We start from the raw sequence: 21764 nt of genomic DNA, 5'->3' as shown, positions 1-21764 counted from the left end.
ATTACTGAGACAAGCACAGGCCAACACTACATGCACTCCAGCTAGAAGACATCTTTTGTCTAAAGGAAGGGCAGAAGAACGACCATCGTGCAAACACTGTGCTGATATCCCAGTCAACATGTCCTATGGGGACCGGGCGGCCGTTGTATGGTACCACCGTCGCTTCAGCGAACAGCGCCGCTTGTGGCAAACCGCTCGTCAGTGGAATGCCGGTGTCGGTCAGCGCAGCGTTGTTGCGCATGGCTTTCTGTCATTCTGCAGCGGTGCGGCTTGCAAAGCGTATATAACCACAAACACTTTTTCAGATCGGTAAATCTTGAGCGTGGAGGTGACCTCTACGAGGCATGCCATGTGTGTGATTTACGCCCATACTCAATAATTACAAATAGCAGACGACGCTCAATGCGCCAAGCTGGAAGTCAAGCTGGAAGTGCAAGTCCGCTTCTTGGTGCAGTTTTTTCATCTGCATGCAGTTTGGCTTATCGAGGCCCATATTGCAGCTAAATGCTCCTACAAAGCTGGTGCGTGCAGCCGATCCAGAAATGCTGCGGTGCTGGCATTTGGCAATTGAGGACGAAACGGCGTCGTGCACAAGAGAAAGACCAAGTTGGGGGTGCCTTCTAAGATTTACCTCAAAACAGGAATTGTGACGGACGACGCTTCCGTAACTTCATTAACAACGGCAGAGAGAGAGAAACAACGTTTATTCAGGCCTGCGTAAACCCGGTGGGTTACCTACTGGCGCTACTCGCCGGACCCCGTGCAAGGGGTGGTGGAAAGTCGCACTTTCGGCCGCTGGCGTTCGATGGCCGCGAGCGCGAGCTCGGCAGCCATCTTTTGGAGTTCGTAGTTGACGCTGGTGACCGCGTCCCTCACGCTTGGTGGGAGCGGATCATCGTCCTCCTCCGTTGTTGTTGTCGATGGTTGATTGAGGCAACCCCACAGCATGTGCTGCATGGTCGCACGAGCGCTCCCGCACAGCGCACACTCGTCCGTTGGGTATAGTTCGGGGCACACGTGCTTGGCGACCACGGGCGTCCATATCGCCCGCGTTTGGAGCTGTCGCACGAGCACCCCTTCCCTCCTGGTGAGTTTACGGTGTGGCGGCGGGAAGGCGCGCCTAGTCTCTCTGTACCACGCAAGCACATCCTTGTAGGAGCTGACCGGGGTTGCCTCCTCTTCTTCCCTGTAGTAGTCTTCCGTATTCGATGGAGTAGGAGGAGGGGGCAGACTCGCCTCGGCCGCAGCCGCCGCCCGAGCCGCCGCCGCACCCTCCGCGGGCGCAGCAGCAGCAGCCGCGGCAGCGGCCGCACCAACGACGGCGGCGCCATCGTGTCTCGTTAGCACGCGCGCCGCTCGGTCCGCCTCCTCGTTGCGGTTGGTCCCGGTCCCCACCGGTCCCACGTGTGCCGGGAACCACTTGAGGACCACCGGTAGCGTCCGTCGGGGCAGGGCCCCGCACACCCTGTTCGCGCACTCCGACACCGAGTTCCGAGCGTAGCTCAGTATCGCGTTTCGCGAGTCACTGATCACTGTCGCGCACCGTGGATCCACTAGGGCCAGCGCGATCGCCAGCTCCTCCGCTTGCGTTGAGTCCCGGGCCCTGACGCTGCCCGCCGAGCACAGCTTCCCGGAGGTCGCTGCAATCACGGCCACGGCGTACGTGCCCCGGCGGCCTGGGTATTCCGCCGCGTCCACGTAGAAGGCGTTGGTGTCCGCCGCGTGCACGTCCGTCAGGGCTTTCGCTCTGGCCGCTCGCCGCTCTCGGTTCTCTTCTGGGTCCATGTGCTTCGGCAGCGGCGGCACGTGCATGAGGGCGAGCAGCCCGCGCGGCAGCGACCGCGCCGGCTTCGGCATCGGCGGCCGGCTCGCCGGCCACCCCCCGCCTCCACCACTGCGACCACCGCCACCGCTCCCGCCGCCGCACCCGCCGCTCTCGCTTTCGCCTTCTCGCGTTAATTCCGACCGGTAGCCTACCCTACGTAGAATAGCCCTACCAGTTCTCGTCTGCGTAAGCCTCGTGATCTGCGCGGTGCCCTGGGCCTCGGCTATCTCGCTGAGGGTGTTGTGCACCCCCAGTTTGAGAAGCCTTTCTGTGTTGGTATGTGCGTATAGGCCCAGGGCCGTCTTATAAGCTTTGCGTAGCAGAGCGTCCACTTTCCCTCGCTCCGCCACCGTCCAATTGTGGAATGCAGCTACATATGCAACGTGGCTGACGGCGAACGACTGGACCAGCCTGAGGAGATTCGCCTCTCTCATGCCTCCGTGTCTGGACGCCACTCTTTTGATCAACCTCAAGGCCATTCCGACTTTTGATTCAAACTTGGCAACGGTGAAGCCGTTGTGTCCGTGGGCGTCGATGTGTAGTCCGAGGACTCGCAGCGTCTTCACCCTCGGAATGGCCGTCCCGTCCCGCGTCTTCAGGTGGATGTTATTGTTTCTTTCTTCTTCTCCTCTCTTGTGGCTTCCTCTTCTCTTTGGTGTTAGTATCAGCAGCTCCGACTTGGTCGGGGAGCACGTCAGACCCGTGTCTTTTAGGTGATCTTCGACTGCGTCGATGGCCTCTTGCAGGGACGCCTCGATCTCGCCGTCACTGCCGCCGGACACCCACAGCGTGATGTCGTCCGCGTATATGGTGTGTCCGACTTTCGGGACGCCCTGGAGGCGCTGGGCGACCCCGATCATTACGATGTTAAACAGCGTCGGCGAGATCACGGCGCCCTGTGGCGTCCCCGTGCTCCCCAGGCTCTTCTTTGGCAGCTCCATGTCACCGGCAACGATCCTCGTGGTGCGGCCCGAGAGGAAGTCGCGAATGTACGCGAACGACCTCTCCCCCATGTTGAGGCGCGAGACCTGGTCCAGGATGGCTGAGTGTCGGACGTTGTCAAACGCCCCTTTCAGATCTAGGCCGAGCACCGCCCGGTTGTCCATGGAGCCGGCTGGTACAGCAGATGCAGCTCAAGCAGAAACCTAGAACGCTAAAATGAGCGTGACCCATTTCTTGGATGTTGGGAGATTGCATACATTTAATTCGAAAGCAGTTGGAATCAGAGTACCAATTACGGGCACGGCAAACAGCTTCTCTTTCTCTCTCTCAGATTGCAGAACGAGTTTAGGCAGAAGCATGATCATACAAGGCAAAAGGAAACGAAGTTAATACACGGAATAAGCTGGCCTTGCGTATCCCAAACGTTTTGGCGGAAGCTTCAAGTCTGATATGAATGCGCGATTTTTTCTTGCACAAATCATACTGCAGGTAGTTGTTTAGGGCTGGGCGATCAATTGAAATGGCGTTAAAGGCATGAAAGCTTTGGAAAATGGGCGAAAATTTTAACGGTGAGTACAATTCAGGTACACAGGCGGGACATACCGAACACCCCATTGGAATGAAAAAGTATAGTGTAAACTTTAGAATTACTCGGGGCATATCTAGCGGTATAATTACGTTAGTTTTGGCCTAAACAATTTGAGTGTCGAGATAAAATAAGGTTAAACTTCATGATCTAAACTTAAGAACTTATCGAGTTAGTGGCGGTGGAAGCACCTTCTTTTATTCTTTCCTTTTACAAAGTATGCTGAAATTGGCGCAACAGCGATGCTTTTTTTTTCTTGAACCTTCGCGCCTGCGCTTACGTAGTTCGCACCAGGTTTTAACAGGGCCGCGTGAGGTCGACGTATCGGCACTCTTTGGCAGCCGGCTTTATTGCAACTTGCTATGAATGTTCTTTAGTGATATAAGTAGTCCGCACCATAAATGTTCACATATGAGGATGAACGTGGAAATATTTGACTCCTGAGAGGCTGGAACGCCTGTGGAAGAGGAGGGAGAGAGAAAGAAAACTTTATTAGGAACAGATGGGTTAAGGAGACAGGGTGGCCACCAGGCTGGTGGCGACTAAAGCAGCTCGTTCCACCAAGAGCTCTTGGGTGGCCAGGTCGGAGCTGCCCAGTGCCTCCTCCCACTGCTCGCTGCTGATGATTGAGGGGAAAGAGGCCTTGAGGGCATTCCCGCATGCAATGGGTGAGTGATGCATACGCACCACAAAGGGGACATTCGGGAGAGGGGAATTCTGACGGGTGAATGTGATGGAGAATGGAAGAGGAAACCGGTGTACGTGGCGGGACGGGATTTGTTCTAATCAGAAGAAGTCGTAGATTTGATTCGTAGCTCGTTTGAAGGAGCATTACGTTTTCGACGCGATTGTCAGGTCGGGACATTCTGCATTCAGTTCATCTTTTGTATTTACAGACAACGGTCAAGAAAAGGTTTCCTTCGGCACGATCGCACATGACTGCCCTGAATAGGAAGCATCGCATCGTCTACGACACGCCATTCGATGCAACATAATATGGTGTGCCTGGGTCAGCAGCCTTCTGCGTGCTCGGTCTGCGTACCCAAGCGCTGCAACTTCAGACGACGTGGCGAAAATTCACCAAGCGCTGCCCCCCTTCACTGCCGCAATTGGGCCGAGTTCGCTGGTTTAAATTACGACAAGGCTTTTAGTGACGCGACGGGCGTCTAAAATCCTACGTTTCTACTCGAATTGAACGTAGTTCTAGATTTTTTTGTTTGGGCTGTGCTTCACGCACGTATGTACCTGAAGGGCCCACGAGACGAAGCAGTCAACGCGATGATAGAACAGTCGATGTTTTGTCTCGGTGAATAATTTCTCTCGTTGAATATTCTGGCTCGACTGGACCTTCTGTTTCGGTGGACCTTGCGTCTTAGTAGACCTTGAGGCTGTAAGCTTGTTCTTTGCGCAGTTAAACGGGATGGCAACTCTATAGAGCCACCAACGGGGCAGTCGGCACCGTGTTTTTCAGGGTGGCATGGTTGGCGCCAAAGAGTGGGTCCCAATGGAAAGATCACTGTGGACGTTCCGAAGCTTGGAAGCAGGACTGCCGAAGTTTGCGATAGCGAAATTTCGATACAACCTAAAGTCTGCTTTCGACAGAATGGGTCTCGCTTAAAAAAACAAAATTACTGAAGTAACCAATTTTTTTTCTACGCGTCATGAAACGTTAAGCTCGAATTAACGTAATTCGCGCTTGGTGTTTCCGGCTAACAGCCTAAATTTCTTACAGAATGAAACGAACACGAACACCTGATTCGTGCCCCATGGGTTCAACTCGGCACCAGCTTCAATAGGCGAATTTATTAGCACGCACTCGCAGTTCTAGAAGGTGGCGAGTGTAACTGACCCACTTGTTATTCCTTGTTCAACACTGCACGCAGGTACTTTATGCAGCTCTACCGAAATGCTTTTCTCAAACTTGGTACAGTGCTTGAATAAGGCGGCGAAACAGGCTTTTGGAAGAATTTTTATTCGGCCTGTGTTCCACTCAGCCCAAACCATTATCAAATATGGTTTAAAATGCCAGATAGACCATGATAACGTCCCTGCATTTGTGTCTGCAAATCTTGCGGCAGCCTTGAGGTGGTCGGTACTTGAAAAGTGCTCATGCCTGGTCTCGGTGTCAAGTGGTTTGAATCCAGGCAGTGTCCGTCAGTCACGCGCTTAGCAGTTTTAACACATCAGCCGAAACCAAAATATCAAGATCCACTAATTACCTTTAAATGTCAGGGTATGACACTAGGTCAAAGAAAATTTTGTTACGTCCCTTCGCCTTGAACGTACAAGTTCCTAGCACGCCCACTGTCAGCTTCAAAGAGCAACCTTTAAAACCAACCTAAATAGTAAGTAGTGAGCTGAGAAAATGAAATGGAGCCAAAACTTAAGTCAAGTTCAAAATTTTTGAAGTGGAAGTTAGCATCCAATGCCTACAATGCAAGCTCAGAGATAAGAGAACCAGATATCAAAAATATAAAAAATATAATAAAAACATTTCTGAGGGGAGCTAAAACCTTAAAGACAAGCAAAAGGGTAAAATATGGAATACCAATTCGAAGTGTAACAGACAGCTGAAAATACAAGACCAAGGTAAAACCTAGAAGGCGGGCGGAAGCTAAAAGAAGAGTTTAAGACCTAAAATCAAAATTTATAACTTTAAATAGCATAAAAAATAAAACCAATACACAAATTTACAAGAGCAGGAGTTAATAGCTCAAACCAAGTTAAACTTACAATGCCAATAAAAGCCTTGGGCAATTTGACAATACCTGACAGGCGAGTTTCCAGCTAAAACGCAAGCGAGAGCCTGTCCGCAACAATGCAAAACTAAAACGAAAATCCGGACACGAAGAAAACCCTTAGATTCTGGAAAATATACAGAATAAAAGTTCAAACCTAAAAATCCGTTCTAAAAAACCGAAAAAACCCGAAAATCCGTCACGGCAAGCCAAAATCTAAAATGCGGTGAAACCCGAAAAGGGAGCTAAAAATCTTAAGTAAAACCAAAGTTGAAGAGGAAACTTAAAAGGCAAAAGGAAAAGGTGAAAGACAGGTCAACTAAAAGCTATGGGAAAGCGGGACTGTTCAGTTGGCGCATCAACCTCGGAAGCAGTCGGGCGGTTCCTCTTCGGTGTCGCTTTCAGGGCACCCTTTGAGCCCAACTGCTGCCACACTTGTATTCACTGAGTGCAGCAGGAGCCGGACTGCACTGGCACGGAACGCCGGCTTTGTCGGGCCCTGTCGCCGTCCCCTGGAACCCACGGGCGGCGCCACAGCACACCCGAGCTGCGCTGGAGGGTAGGACTATGCAGAAAGTTTTGGCCGTACACAAGGGCGGCTGTGCAGAGGACCAGCATGGCACGCTGCTGCGGACGTCTGGATGTCGAACACGTCCCGGTAAAACTGCACAGAGGTAAATAAAGAAGGCGCGGTATTTTTGTTCATCTCTTCGTAAGCGACACTGGCACGCAGGAAAAACGTTGGACAATGAACAATGGGCATCGAAGTGCGTTCGAATCACGGTCACGCCCAAACGCCCGGCTCTGCGGCCGTGAATCGCCCACGAAGGACGCAGTAGTTCCCTCCTGAAAGAAGTTGAATCTGTGCACGGTTGCAAAACTCCCTAGCGCCACCCTACCAATGTCGGAGCAGGGCAAAAGTATTACTAGAACAAAGCGACACAGCCATCGAAAAGGGTGCGCAACTCGTCTGCAGATATCTTCGATGTAAGCGACGGTTGCACGAGAGCAATATGCCGGGACAGGGCAGCCCGGTAAGGAGGTCAAGCGAGGTTTGGAGGACAGCTTTCCGGCCTGTCTTAAATCCATATGCAAGGTGAACCATCGCTAGCTGCAATATTTATCCGGACTGTTCTACTTACAGTCGGTCACATGCGTGAGCCGCTCTAAACGTACACAAGACATGAGCGACTACATGCACAGGCGGACTTCCTTCAAAGAGATTTCACTGGTCCCACCATGTATAAAAGAATTTCGCCAGTGATGCTCTTCTCACGATGTCCTTTGTCAACATGCTCCAATTTTCTGCAACTTCCGTGCTCGGCCCCGTTACCAAAGTTTGAATTTCCGGAACAAAAATGACTGATATATGGCGGGTATAACTTTTGACAAACCGCAAGGGGTGTGGACGAAAAATTTTATTCGTGCTACTACACCTGTTGACCCAGCCAGCTTCTGCAATGTGCTGAACTAGGCAGCGACACGATGTTCCTGGAAGGAGGTGGGGGGGGGGGGGGGCGCAATCGATTGAAACGATCTTACCTGTGAACAAATAACGGTCGACTTCCGAAAGCCACTTTGCGGTCACAAGCGACGCGCACCAAGCCTTTTGGCTCGGTCGTCTGCTCTCAGCACCAAAATCCGCCATTTTCATATCCCACGCAAGCGAAACAAAACGAAAAATCACAGTGAAAGAGTTTTTGAGCACGCTCACTACATCCTCAAGTTTGCATTTTCTGACATTGAGCATATTTCTCCTGAAAGTTTTGTTTTTCCTATTCTTTTTCTCACTCTCTTCTCTATCGGAAACTACAGAACCTATCGGAACTACAGAAATTCCTGCGCTCTACTGCTGGACTGGTCACCTTCCCCCCTCCACCCCCTAAAAAATACCGGCGTAAACCACTGCACAGAGGGGATATCTCGATGTTTTATAACTCGAGTTTGCCCTATGGAGATTCTCCGCTTGATCTTTACCGCTGCGTACGCTTGTGGAACTCCACTGGTGGGATAGTCCTGGACTGCAGGTTGACCTTGCGCAGTCGTAAAGACAGCGCGTCACATCTTACGCATCGAGCGGTGGATGGGCCATTCCGAGTTCCTGCAACTCGGAAGGTTGGATTTGGCTGGTCGATTTGCGCCACGGGCAACCCCTCCCCCTCCCCCTCTGCTCCACTGACTTGACCTCCGCACCCCAACACCAACTGGCAGGCAGATGAGAAGACTGCCCACTCCCATGGCTCCCACTGCCATGGGAGGCATGTTAATACGCCATTTCCTCCCCAGGATGACCGGTCCTATAGTTCATACTAGCGTCACTAAATATTCATACCACCTAGTTCATACCACAAGCTACGTGAATCACCGTGGAGGCTACATTGTTGGGAACAGCCCGCCCACTGAGACGCCTAACTCACCTTGAAGGGGGCTTTGAAAGGACATTTCCTTCTCCCCTCTCGGCAGGCGCAACCGAAAGGCCCCGGCGCCTTTTGTCGTTTCCTTCATGGTGAGTTAGGCGCCCGCAGTGGGAGGACTGGTGACAACAACGTAGCCTCCACGGTGCTGCACCAAGCTTGTGGTATGAACTATAGGTATCCTGGTTGGGCCGACCGGCCTCCGGGGTTCTCCCGGGGTCGTAGAAGTCTCCGCGGACTTTCTCCGCCAAAAATCCCGTACGCTGATGAGTTTCGGGTGAATACAAGTATCTCGCGAAATAGGCGAACAATTTCAATTAGACCTATGCTACCCCAAGATAGTTCCTCCACAGCGTTACCTGCACGCAGATCCCCTTAGCTGATATCAGCTGATCAGCGGAGAGGGAAGCTGTGAAAGCCCAAGGGAGCTGCTGGGCAGGGTGGTGCGTCGTTGCAACACAGTCTACTGACTAATCGTACAGAGAGTTAGTGGCGCCATTGGGCACTAGCTCAGGGCAGAGGAGAACGTGATCACCGCCAGAGGTCGTCTTGATTTGATAGTGGTTTGTATAATGCTTCCCGCAACAATGTCCGTTACACTATAGGAGGATAGCAGTCTTAACACTGCTTTGATGTGCTGAATGAATTGCGAAATTATTTGAATTTGAATGTAACGCATGCTGGCTGGATTGTGATGACAGTATATTTTAATTCGTGTAATTTAGATTGGAAAAACGTTTCCTCGAAGAAGAGCGACCATTTGGCTGAAGCCGTGCTTGATATTTGTTACAGTTTTGACCTCCATCGATTAGTTAAAGCCTACACAAGAATGGAGGGTCCCTCTCTGTCAATCCTTCACCTCTTTCTCGATAATGAGGCAAATACTCCTCAAGCAGGTGGTAAGATGTTTCCTAGAATTTTTGATCGTCATGCTGTATTATTATCTCAGTGACACGGCTTTTGACAAGCAGTCAACATTTTCATCTTTCCAGAATTTTGATCGTGCAAATAAAGGTGGTATTAGAGATCTACTTTCATTTAACTTTGGCGACTTTTTGAATAATGAAACTGGCAAAAAATTTATGGAACTGGTTTAAGGTCATTGTCAGTGCGTGCATTTGTGCCTTCGATAACTAAAAAACCGAAACGAAAGAATCCGTGATTTTTCGAGCTACACTAAGGTTAACGAGGCAAATAAAGCTCCTAAAGAAAAAAACGAAAACTGAACGTAACGCATTCAGAAGAAATCGCTGACCTTTCATTGAAATTGAAAACTCAAATTCAAACAGTTAAGCAGCGTTATTATAACGAGTCCTTGCTGAATTAATTGACCTGATCGCCCGAGAAATTTCACGGTGAAGGTGTTAGTCTCTTCGAAAAATTTCATGTCGTAAACAAAAAACCCATGCAGGACCCGGCAGCTCTCGCCCAAGACGCCGAGCCCACGCGTCTGGCTAGGCAGGACCCAGAGTTTACCGCCCGAGCAGCCCAGCGCTGTTGGTTTGCAATCAGCCATACAGCATAGATCTCGGTATGCGTTAAAAATAACACACAACAAATATCGAAACCACATGATGGATCACAAGACACCTGTTAAAAATGGGAATATACCCCCCCCCCCCCCCCCCCCATGTGCTTCTGGTAAAGATTACGTTTACAGCTTCTCTCGAAAAGAGGGATGACATCATTGCGCCAGGCTTTGCCGCCCGCGAGGCCGAGCACAAGCGACAAGCCCGCCAAGGCGACGAGGAACAATTCATACCCTTCCCCATGAGCATATGTAGTGGTTTACAACAGCTTTGCTGGACATCCACTTTCGCCGGGCGGATTGGCGGCCATTTTTTGGCGGGGCATTTCCCGCCGCGTGTCGAGAGAGTGTGACGTTTTTGAACTTAGTGTTATCCTCACGCACAACAACGTTAAAATTGCAAATGATTTAAACGATCATTTTAGATTAGCTTTTACTCGCGACAACACTGTATTAGTGTTATTTGAAACAATTTCGCCGGAAATGACGGATGTTGTTACTGAAAAGGTATAATGATTATGCTTGCTAACCTTGATACAAGAAAATCTTCTGGAACGGATAATATCCCAAACGCGTTCTTAGGGAGATACGCTGACTGGAGTACCTCTACGTTGTTCGCTGGGCGAGGGCCAGGTACCCGAGGACTGCAGAACAGCAAGAGTCAGGCCTATTCATAAATCATTATTGAAATAAGCAGACTAATAAAAATCATCGTCCTGTATCGCCATCTTAAACCGGTTGTAAGCTTCTCAAACATATCTATAATAGCATTTAAAAATTTCAGGAATAACGTAACAATTTGAACCAACTTTAGCATGGCTTCAGAAATTTTCAACGGCACAATTGGTATGATACACGACTTCGCTACTGCAATAATAAATAAAAACGAACAGATGCATTTTCAAATTTTCAAAAGCTTTTGATTAGGTTTCGCACAAAAAATTGGTATATAAACTAGAGAAAATTATTGGGAATAATTAACTATACAAATGGATATGAGCCTACGTGAGCGACATGACACGCAATACCGTGTCATGCCGCTACAAAACAGCACAGAAACTAAAACATCGTATACACATTCTCGAAATTACAGAATATGCGGAGATTAACAAACTGCACGATGTATTCCTACGATTTCGCCAGTATTGGACGGTTTCTAGGCTTTCCCCTTGCTACGCCAGGCTTCATCACATCAAACTCCATCATCAAATTTCCACTTAGGCTTACATGCTTCAAATGCCTCAAATTTCCACTTAACATAGGCTTAGTTTATTTAGTGACTTGAGGTCAAAGTGGACGCGTTATACCGACATACTTGCGCATCGACGTAGCTCGCCGTAAGCGAACGTAAACTGTCCGCACTTCTGCGGGAGGCCAATGCGATGGTGCGCGCCTTATGCACCGAAGTCTGTGCAATCCAGATGCCAGCCCACTGCACCTGCGCGCGGTGAGTGCAGCTTGCCCGCGCGTCTGAATGGACAGCTTGCCAGGCGGCGGAGTAGGTTGGGAGAATGCTGCGCGGTGTATTCTCTGCGCATTTCTTTTCAGGTTGAAAATGGGTTGTCATTAAAAAAAAAAGCAAGTCCTGATTTTACCGTTTGACGTTAAGAAGATGCAGTTTGTTGGTCAGAAATGGTAAAAAAAAGCGTCGATTGAATCGGGCTCAGTGGCGTTAGGCCTAGGCCGCACGCACAGCCAGAGTTCACTATACACGAGTTGCGAAACCTCGCTTCAGATCTGGGTGGAGCAGGGGCCCCCTGCTTCATTGAAGCTGAGTGGCTGAGTGGCAAGTGTACTGGCCCAGCAACTAGGGGACAAAAACTGGACTTTGCTAATCATGTACCTAATAACACAACCTAATAAAATAAAGCTTACGTTCTTACGGTTTTTTCATGAATAACGGCAGCAGCAAGCATTTCAGTACTATATCTTTATGCCGAAAAATGAAAGGCTAGCCAACTTATCAAGCTCTTTGCCCCAGCCATGAGTCAATGCCCAGCGCAGGGTAGCAACCGTGGCCCAGCTTTCGATACATGGGGCCTATGGGGAGTTCCGCAACTGGCGTATATTGAGTAACAATTCCTACATAGGCCGTCACTTCCCGGCGGTGCAGTGCGTGGAAGCGCGTATGTATACATCTACTCGCGCTTACATCAATGCGGCAGTAGGTCAGTTTTACGCGCCCGTGTGAATTGGGGTACTACTGGTTTGCCTCGCATCCTCGCAGGGCGCTGGAAGTGTTGAGCTCTTGACCAAAAAAATCTATGGTGGAGCATACGCATACAACTCCGTAGCAAAAAGCAGTTCGAAAATACCCTATTGAAAACAGGTTACAAAGAAAGAACGCGCTTACGCGCATCACACCACCAGTATCATCTTATGAAGTTTCAGCGACATATAGTCGACAGCGGGCCCAGCCAGGTGTCCCACAAACTTACGTGGCGGCAGTCTGTGTGACCGTGAGACCGTGTGCTAGACAGTGGTAGCAACAGCAGCGGGGGTCGTTCTCCTGCTCCATCTCGGCCGTCACCAACACTGGAAGACCCGAGGCACAAAACACTGAAAATTAGGGCATTTCAGCACACACGAGTCTCGTGCTATCAAGAGAGGTCTCTTCAACGTGTGTGTTGACACGCTCGCTTTAAGTTCGCATAAAGTAAGGTACGTTAAAATCCTGCATAGGGGAAGCATGGGTATATGTAATACAACTTTCCAAGTTAATCAAGTGGATGCAGTTGTAAGCAAATGAGAGGATAGTTACAACCGAAAAGATAGTTACCAGCTGTTCTTGTGAGACCGTGTGCTAGACAGTGGTAGCAGCAGTAGCGGGGATCGCTCTCCGGCTCCATCCCGAGTATCGCGAATACTGGAAGACGCGAGGCACAAGACACTGCAAATCATGACATTTCAGCGACCAAAAACCTCGCGCTGTCAAGATACGCCTCTTCGACGGGCGTGTATACACACACATTCGTTGAAGCGTTCTTAAAAGGTAAAATTATTCATAAGCAAATATTGAAAATATGTAGTGAAAACTATCAAAGTTCTTCAACCAGATGTACCCATTGTAAATGTTACGTGAAATCGACAAGGTATACAGTTACCTGCAGCTGAGTTGAGGCGAGATATGCCCAGACTCTACATGCAACCAATAAGATAGTTAACAACAATTTGGTTTAGCTGAGGTATCCTTAAAATGCGTATAGTGCCACCATTGCACAAGTAGGTTGGACTGCTGCACAAGTTCTTCGTGCCTCTCCCTACACACTGTTACGATTCACCGAGCCGCTACCCTGTGCGCGTGCTACAAGTTTGGTGTAGTTCGGGGAAGCTTCATGCGTTGCAGGAAATCCCGCCCTCCTGAAACAAGTTACGACAAGCGGGGTCGTGTTGAGACTTGTCTCTGCGAACACACTCCGGTCGCCAATTGCTCTTCTCCCCCCTCCCCCGCCTCTCTGACTCAGTGGGCGGCGGCTATTACGAGACCGGGAAAGGGGGTTTTTGCGTGTGTTTACTTTGTTCGAGACGCTCGCAAAAGACTGGAAGGCCGCAGAACAGTTGCCGCTTCTGTGTATCAATTCTGCGCTCTCGGTGGCTCGTATCAGTCGACATTGGGGGCTGAACTGAGAGCGCCCCTCTGCCCGTCGACTTCATGTTGATCCTATATCGTCGCTGTTCATTATGTCATGCAGTAAATCTTTCAAGTTTTGCTCTAGGCTATTTGTCGTCAAAACCAAGGCAGCTCTTCTACTCGCCGCTCGACCACCACGCTACCACTACATGACGGAGGCGACGGAGATCCGTACGGGGACGCCTTGACCAATGTAACAACACGTGTGCGCAGCTGTGTCAGGCCCTTGTCTGCAGAGTTCCGGCCAAAGATCGTGCTGTTGATCCACATCGATCTCTCCCCTTGCATATCATGTTTGCAGTGGATGGGAATGCAAACATAAAATACTTTACACCCGAAGAAGAGGAAAGTTTAGAAATACACAGTAAAAAAAAACAGCAGGCGCCACTGACGCGGAGGAAAAGGTCTTTATGCCTCACACGTGAACGCCACGTACCGAACCAAAGCCCTCGTAGCCGAGCGGGAGGGGCCACTCCAAGCAGGTGCAGTGGCAGCCCTCTGAGCAAAGATAGAAGAGAGAACCCGAAGCTGGAATAAATGACAAGCAAAATTCAACTTTATCTCAACTCACCCCTGCCCCGACAAGGTGACGGCTCTAACAGAACAGCTGGACTTCAACATATCCCGCGAAGTTAATGAGATATCCACGCAAGTTCAAGTTTTATTACATTTGATTATAGCGTTGAAGCTTCTTTAAGTACATTACCCCTCCCTTCGTTTGGTAAGAATTTATTCATTATCATCAGGCTACTTCTCTTTTCAGGTTGAACGAGTGTAGCACCTTGCCTTCTTACCCCTTCCAATTTATTCCGCCCCATGTTCGCCTATCTGCATCTCTCCTAATTTGTTAATAAAGTATACAATCATATTCACGTAAGGTAAGTCTACCTTATTTAGTGGTGATTCAATATCCTCGTATTATGCTGTCAATAGCTTCATCCTCGTAATAAAATGTTGGTGCGAACGCATTTATTTGCTTTCATGCGTGGCAATCGTTTACATTTAAAAAGCGTCGACACTTTTGGAAATGGTTTAGGATTCCTCCACATTTCCTGATATCTGTTTGCGGATAAAAATACAAGCCACCAACTCCCTCTTTTCTCCATGCCCCCGAAACACCTAATATGGTCTATATGATACTCTTTACCTGAGTTACTCATTATACACCAGTTGCGAAGCTCACCATAAGCCCAAAGTATCAGATACCGGGCCGTGGTTGGCCCTCTGCGCTGGGGACAAACAGAGACAAGCATGGGGCAAGTAGACCAGGTTGCCATCTCTCGACAGAAAGTTGAAGTAGTATTAAGCGCTTCAGGCTTCTGCCGGAAGCCATAAAAAACTGTGGGAGGTGACACTGTTAAGCCAGCAGTTGGCGCGCAAAATAAATTAAAAATAAGAAGCTCGTGACGAAGTCAGCGAGGTGCCGGTGGAAAAAGGAGGTGGACGCGGAGGGGGCAGACGTGGCGAGTCGTGGAGGCAGGTCGATGCAGTGTCTTCCAGAAGCTCTCGGCTGAGAATGAATGGCTAGGAGACCTTTGCGCCGGGCCACTTCGGGTCTCTTTGAGCAACTTCGAGCAAGACAGTAGACGAGTAGCAGTGTCGGCAAAGCCGCTGGTGTTTCTCAAGGAACGAGCGTTTCCAGTCGCCCGACAGCCTCTCTACTGACCAGCGCCCCGCGCCAGCGCACCACTCCAGCCAAGGACATTGACCTCACACGTGAGCGCGAGTTATTTTGAGTGGGACTTTTTCGATAAGGAATGTACAGGCGAGATTAGTTTTAACTTCTATTTCTGTAGTCTGTTTTGCTATTGTTTCTGAATATATTTGTACCCGTCCGTCGCCAAATCGCCTGGATTCCTCTCCGCTAATTCGGCAAATCCTGTTTATCAAACAAACAACAACAAAACAACCTGCTCTACACTGTCTAAGCATAAGTAAACCTGACTTAATTTGGTGTTTTCTAATTTAATGAGCAATCTTTTTTATTAAGTGAAGTAAATATTCAGCAGAGTTGGTTTCTTCTTTAGGTGTCGCGCCGAAACACTTGCCCCTATAGTGTTCCTCGGGCATCAAGGCACCCTACTTGCCCGTCAGCTTCAACGAAGCAGGGGTGTTCGCACGGCCCGTTATCTGAAGCGGAATATCCGAAGTGGTGTATATTGAAGAACTCTGCTCTTTACAGCCCTCACCGATTTCTCCAAACGCCCACTGCCTTATGAAATCCAACTAATGCCTGAGAGCTCCTTAATTGTAACACTGAATCTTGCCTTGCTCAGAATAGTTCAATTATTGCACGTTGGCAGGTTGAAATTCTAGAAGCCGACCGTTCGGACACCAATATTCCTAAAACAACCTTTTTCTATGTTGCTGCCCTGACCACCACCCTGGTAAGGTGATCTAGAGAATCAGGACTGCAGTTTGCTTGCTGCGGGGCTGCGGCCAAACATAACATTTGGGTGTCTAGATACTGTTTTGGTAAGGGAGTGCTGTTTGCGTCCCCGTAAGCCGTCATAACCGCTTGTACCAATCTAGCATATTCTCGTTTGTACACTAGACGTTATTCTCTTCTGGACCAGGCAACCCTCCAAACGTGGCAACGCCAACCACCAACCCTCTACCACCTCTCAAAGAGGCAGATGCAGCAGCAAGCGCGACACTCACCACATTCCGCTCTGCACCCTGGACGAGGAACAAGGGGCTGATAACAAGGAAGTGGTGTTTCAGCTCCTCAAACATGGGGCCCTCGAAGCGTTCGTGTGGGAACACTGTGCCGAGGTCGCCCAGGTACTCGCTGCCGGTCTCGATGAACACCACTGGCGGGTCGTAGCACTTGGTGTCCTTCACGATAAGGATCATGATTTTATTAATCATTACGGACAATATGCTGCTTGCTATTACTCTACTCTACCAAAGCCCAAGTGACGTTATCCTTCTCCTTTTCAATGTCACCTCTCCCTTCTTGTCAAGCTGAGGACGCTCCAAGAGCATTAATCATTACGGACAATATGCTGCTTGATATTACTCTACTCTACCAAAGCCCAAGTGGCATTATCCTTCTCCTTTTCAATGTCACCTCTCCCTTCTCGCCATGGTAAGGACGCTCCAAGAGCCTTAATCATTACGGACAATATGCTGCTTGATATTACTCTACTCTACCAAAGCCCAAGTGGCATTATCCTTCTCCTTTTCAATGTCATCTCTCCCTTCTCGCCATGAAAAGGACGCTCCAAGAGCAAAACGCCCAACCCCTGGCTCGCGCTAAAGCCCTGGAAGCAGAACGCTCCACTTCACCCCCTCCCGTCCCTCCTCCCCCACCTGCCCCTCTGCGACCATAACTACAGTCCAAATGGAAGACATCTTAAGCGCATGACTCCACTAATTCATCGAAGCGCGACTCAATGAATACGCCGAGCTCCCCAGGTAGAACAAATGAATCAGCAAGTCAAAGCCCATTTCTCCAAGATGACGACGGATGCCGTAGAAGCATTCCTTCGCACCTTCAATGAACGCATCGGACAACTAGAACACATAATGAACCCCGACAACCCACAGCCAACCATGAAAACACGGATGCAATGATGGACAATAAGCTACCCGCCCAAACCCCTCTCGCGGTATATCTGCGGAACTGCCGACCCTTCAAAGGCAAGACGGTGGCACTCCAACATTACGTGGCTACGCAGTCGGTGGGCGTAATTGCTTTCCAGGGCAGAGATACACCACACCCTCCGAGGCTTCGGCACGTACACAAACCCTCCACACTACCGTGCAACCATCATAGTTGCACGCACACTCACAGCACAACTGATCCCAGTCGTGTCATCGAGGGACCGCGTCTTAATTTAACTTATCCCACGGAACCTTTCAAGTTCCAGCATATTCGTTTTGAGCATCTAAGCCCCCCAATGTACTCCCTGATGGATATCGAAACCTTATTTAATACAACAGCAGGGCCCTACATCGTACTGGGCGATTTCAACGCTCCCCATATCACTTGCGCCTGCCATTGAGCGAGTAAAAGGGCACAGCGCTCCTACACCCCTCGCAGGAACACCATTTTACAGTGCAGAACAGCGTCACGCGGGACACCATCCCAGACCTAACGTTCACGCGTCATACCAACCAAACAATCCAGAGATGCGCTTCGAACGAACACAACGTCACAACATGCGTTGCAAGTCTGACCCGCCGCGGTGGCTCAGTGGCTAAGGCGTTGCGCTTCTGAGCACGAGGTCGCGGGTTCGATTCCCGGCCGTGGCGGCCGCTTTTCTGATGGAGGCGAAAAGCAAAAACGCCCGTGTGTACGAGATTTCGGCGCACGTTAAAGATCCCCAGGTGGTCAAAATTAATCCGGAGCCCTCCACTACGGCGCGCCTCATCGCCTGCGTTGCGTCGGTGCGTTAAAGCCTACAATCAATCAATCAACATGCGTTGCAAGTCTGAACCGCGATTGACAGGGGATCGATTGTTCCGCCTGCCCGTCGAAAATTCGGCACTCACTTCTCGCTCGTTTTGCGGGGACGAACAGCAAGTCACTTAACTCTGGCGTGCAAGCCGAGAAGTCTTTTAGCCACGCGCACGCACGCACACACACACACACACACACACGCACACACGCACGCACACGCACACACGCGCCCGCACACACACACGCACGCGCGCACACACGCGCACACGCACGCGCGCACGCGCACACGCACACGCACACGCACACGCACACGCACACGCACACACGCACACACGCACACAGCTTCGGTCGCTGGCTTGGCTGCAAGCTTCGTTCGGACAGTCAGCGATGTTACGACGATACAGAGCTGCGCGAGGGCGACGTGCTAACCACTCGACGTATACAAAAACACCGGAGCAAAGAAATTGGCCCATCGGAAGCAAATTACTGTCCACAGAAGAGCGGAACCGGGGATGATTGTCGCGCTACTTGCCGCCATGTTGGAAACGCAAGCGGCCTCACGTACGCACGGTATTTTACTGAAATACCGTCCGCTATTCTTCCGTACACTAAACTCAAAAGCGGCTTAACATACGGCGCATGCGCAGTGCGAACGACGCAAAAAATAGCGTTCGCCAACTGTTTGCGTACGGCTGTGTACGTTATTCTAAAACTCTTTATTATCAAGATGACGCTTCCCTCTACTCATTCCACCGAGTCGGGGTAGTAAACTGACCGAGTGGAAAGCTTTCCGCAAGGACCGCCTCCTTCGCCTGACACCCGCGGAAAACTTGACCGCTGGTCACAGAGCCTCCTTGAAACTCAAGTCTCGGCGCACCAAAAGCATTTACATCACTCCAAACACGCGGAAGTTGACGCCCACCCGGACCACCTCTGGGAAGCGAGACGTAGCCTCCTAAATCGCTGGCAACGCAACAAACATGTCCGAAACCTCAAACGTCGCATAACACAACTTTCTAAAACCGTTCTAAGACGCTCATGGCCAAACGAGCATGGCGCACTCTCCGAAGTCTCATGGTCACCACCACCTCTAAAACAGCCACCAACCACACCATTTCTCGACTTATCCGTAAAGGTGCCCAGCCTCCCGACAGACTATTGGCCTTTCTACGAAACGGGCTCCTACCAAAGCCTTCAACACCTATGTCGCACCCGTATTACACCCCCCCCCCCCCCCCCCCCAACGAGGCCGTTGACACCTATTTTCCCGTACCGAACTTCAAGGGGCGCTCTCCACCCTCACTCGCAACACTGCCCCGGGCCACGACCACATCACCTACAAACTCCTTCGCAATCTGGACGAAAACCACATCGACGCCCTTCTTGAATACTACAGTCACCACTGGGTTCATGGCACCCTACCTCCCCAATGGCGCCATGCCGACATCGGCCTACTAACCCAGCCGAACAAGACCGTCAACCTGGGCACCCCTCGCCCAATCTCGCTATCATGCGCAGGCAACCTACTAGAACACCTCGTCACACGCTGCTGAACTGCCCACCTTAACGATACAGAACGGCTCCCACACACCGTGTTTGGCTTTGGAACGCATCTATCCGCTCGAGATATTCACCCACAACTGAAATACGTTACCATCGCTAAGTTCAGCAAGACGCACCCAAGGACTATTGGCATTGGACATCAAAGGAGCGTTCGACAACGCGTCCCAACCCCGCCTTTCTCAATCAGCTACAAACTACAGGCTGCGACCAGTACATACACCTACAAGTACGTCCGTGGTTCCCTAGCCGATCGTAAGACGATAATAAGCACTGACCCCCATCGATCCGATCGCTTTAGCGCACCTGTCAAAGGCACACCCCAAAAATCCGTAATCTCCACCTTGCAATTTAATATTGCTATAGCCGGACTCCCTGCCCTGCTCTCAAACATCCCAAATATCTCCCACGCACTCTACGCAGACTCCAAACAAGACAATCTTCAGCAAGCTACTGACACCGTCACCTCCTACCTCCGCACGTGTGGAATTCACTGCGCACCTGCTAAATCGGCCCTCCTAACACTCCGAGGTAGAACGCGGGGCCGTCCGCCACAACCAACCCCGGACCCTGAAATATCAATCGATGGCCAGTTAGTCCCCATAGTACCCGCACTACGTATCTTCGGGGTGCAATACCACCCCGATAAATCGGTGGCAGCACACCGCCCATTCCTGCAGAAAACAGTGGCTCAACCCACACACCTCATACAACGAGTCCTGTCGCATACTCCAAGTCATGCTCACAAGTCTCATCACCTACGGGGCACCCAATCTGGCATTGAAATCGCAAGAAACAGCAAAGATCAACATTCTCACACGCAAAGCATACAAGTCAGCACCTAGGCCTACCTACCTGCACATCCACAGATCGCCTCCTCCAGCTTGGGCTCCACAATGCCTTGTCAGAACTCATTAAAGCCCATTCTACCACCAAGTTTCAGTTTCAACGACCTCAAATCCCCGCTTACTCGACGGAACCTCTTTGGTCGCCTGGGCCAGCCTACTCCTCCAACCCCCGAAACCTCCTGCAGCCTTTCGACACAATCCAGAGAGTCCATTAATGCCCTCCCAAAACCCATACCCATGCACCGCGTCTGCAACACAGGGCGCCACCAAAATCACGTCAAATCTTGACCCAACTCCCTTCCCCTCTTTTCTGAATAAACGTTTTCAACATCAACTCTATCTGTGAAACGGCGGGGCAGAATTTAGCCGACGTGTCCCAAATATTGCTTACAAAAAAGTTTCATCCCCTGTGATATGTTTAAGTGTCAACCGTTTTTTAAAGCAATTGCGGAGAAATGCGGAACATTTTTTTTTCTGCAGGTATCCACTCAGCAGGCGCAGTTTGAAACAGGTGGATGCAGCAGCAAGCGCCGCACTCACCACATTGCGCTCTGCGCCCTCGATGAGGGGGTTGAGAACCACGAAATGGTGTTTCAGCTCGTCAAACAGTGGCCCCTCGAAGCGTTCGGGTAGGAACACTGTGCCCGGGTAGTCCTGGTACTCGCTCCCGGTCTCGCTGAACACGACTTGCAGGTTGTAGCACTTGTCGTCCTTCACGATAGGGATCATGATTTTGTTGATCAATTCAGGCAATCAGCTGCTTTCTCCTACTCTACCTACTCTACAGAAGTTCAAGTGGCGTTGTCCTCTTCCTTCTCAGTTTCTGGTATTTCATCTGGCTTTTCACTACCATGGGGAGTTATCACCAGTGGTATTATGATCCCGCTACTCACATAACTAAGACGCAGACACTTCACAACTTTCCACTGGCGACTGGCCAGCGGAAAGTGGAATTAGTAATATTACTAATATTACAGTGGGGCATGACCTCCCATTGGGTTTTGCTGCCTCATGCTTTGTATTGCGAGTAGTTTAACAGAATGAAACTCAATCAGCACCTCGTAATTTCATATTTCAAGAGACGAAAGAACTGCGCATCAAAGAAAAGACGACTGCAAAGGGGAGAGGACGGGCGCAGATCATAATTTCATGAATTGCGATGACATGTTTTTACGAAAACACAATTATTGATTCCACCCTTTTGGTAGTGTTTACAATGCAGGGTCATTACATGTTCATAATCTACCAATAATTGCAAAGCGAAACATGGGCTGGTCAGCTTTA

The 21764-nt window shown here is 50.2% G+C and overlaps 1 protein-coding gene across 2 annotated transcripts; it reads right to left on the bottom strand.

Annotated features, from left to right (window-relative positions):
- Positions 1–5371: 5371 nt before the first annotated feature.
- On the bottom strand, positions 5372–14190 carry LOC144164705 (uncharacterized). Of its 2 annotated transcripts, XM_077695008.1 has the most exons (4): positions 14101–14190; positions 12813–12899; positions 12472–12568; positions 5372–6755 (listed from the first exon to the last, which is right to left on the bottom strand). In XM_077695008.1, exons 2-4 carry the CDS (start codon positions 12880–12882, stop codon positions 6533–6535), a joined length of 390 nt encoding a protein of 129 aa, XP_077551134.1. In that variant the 5' UTR covers positions 12883–12899; positions 14101–14190; the 3' UTR covers positions 5372–6532. The 2 variants fall into 2 exon arrangements, with proteins under 2 accessions (XP_077551134.1, XP_077551135.1); XM_077695009.1 differs by lacking the exon at positions 14101–14190 and having other exon boundaries at positions 12813–13141.
- Positions 14191–21764: the final 7574 nt, after the last annotated feature.

The sequence above is a fragment of the Haemaphysalis longicornis genome, unplaced genomic scaffold (genome assembly GCF_048455015.1).
Source record: "Haemaphysalis longicornis isolate Haplotype H1 unplaced genomic scaffold, Haemaphysalis longicornis Haplotype H1 scaffold_135, whole genome shotgun sequence".
Classification (NCBI taxonomy): domain Eukaryota; kingdom Metazoa; phylum Arthropoda; class Arachnida; order Ixodida; family Ixodidae; genus Haemaphysalis; species Haemaphysalis longicornis.
The sequence above is the reverse complement of the archived record's forward strand: the minus strand, read 5'-3'. Positions and strand labels throughout refer to the sequence as shown.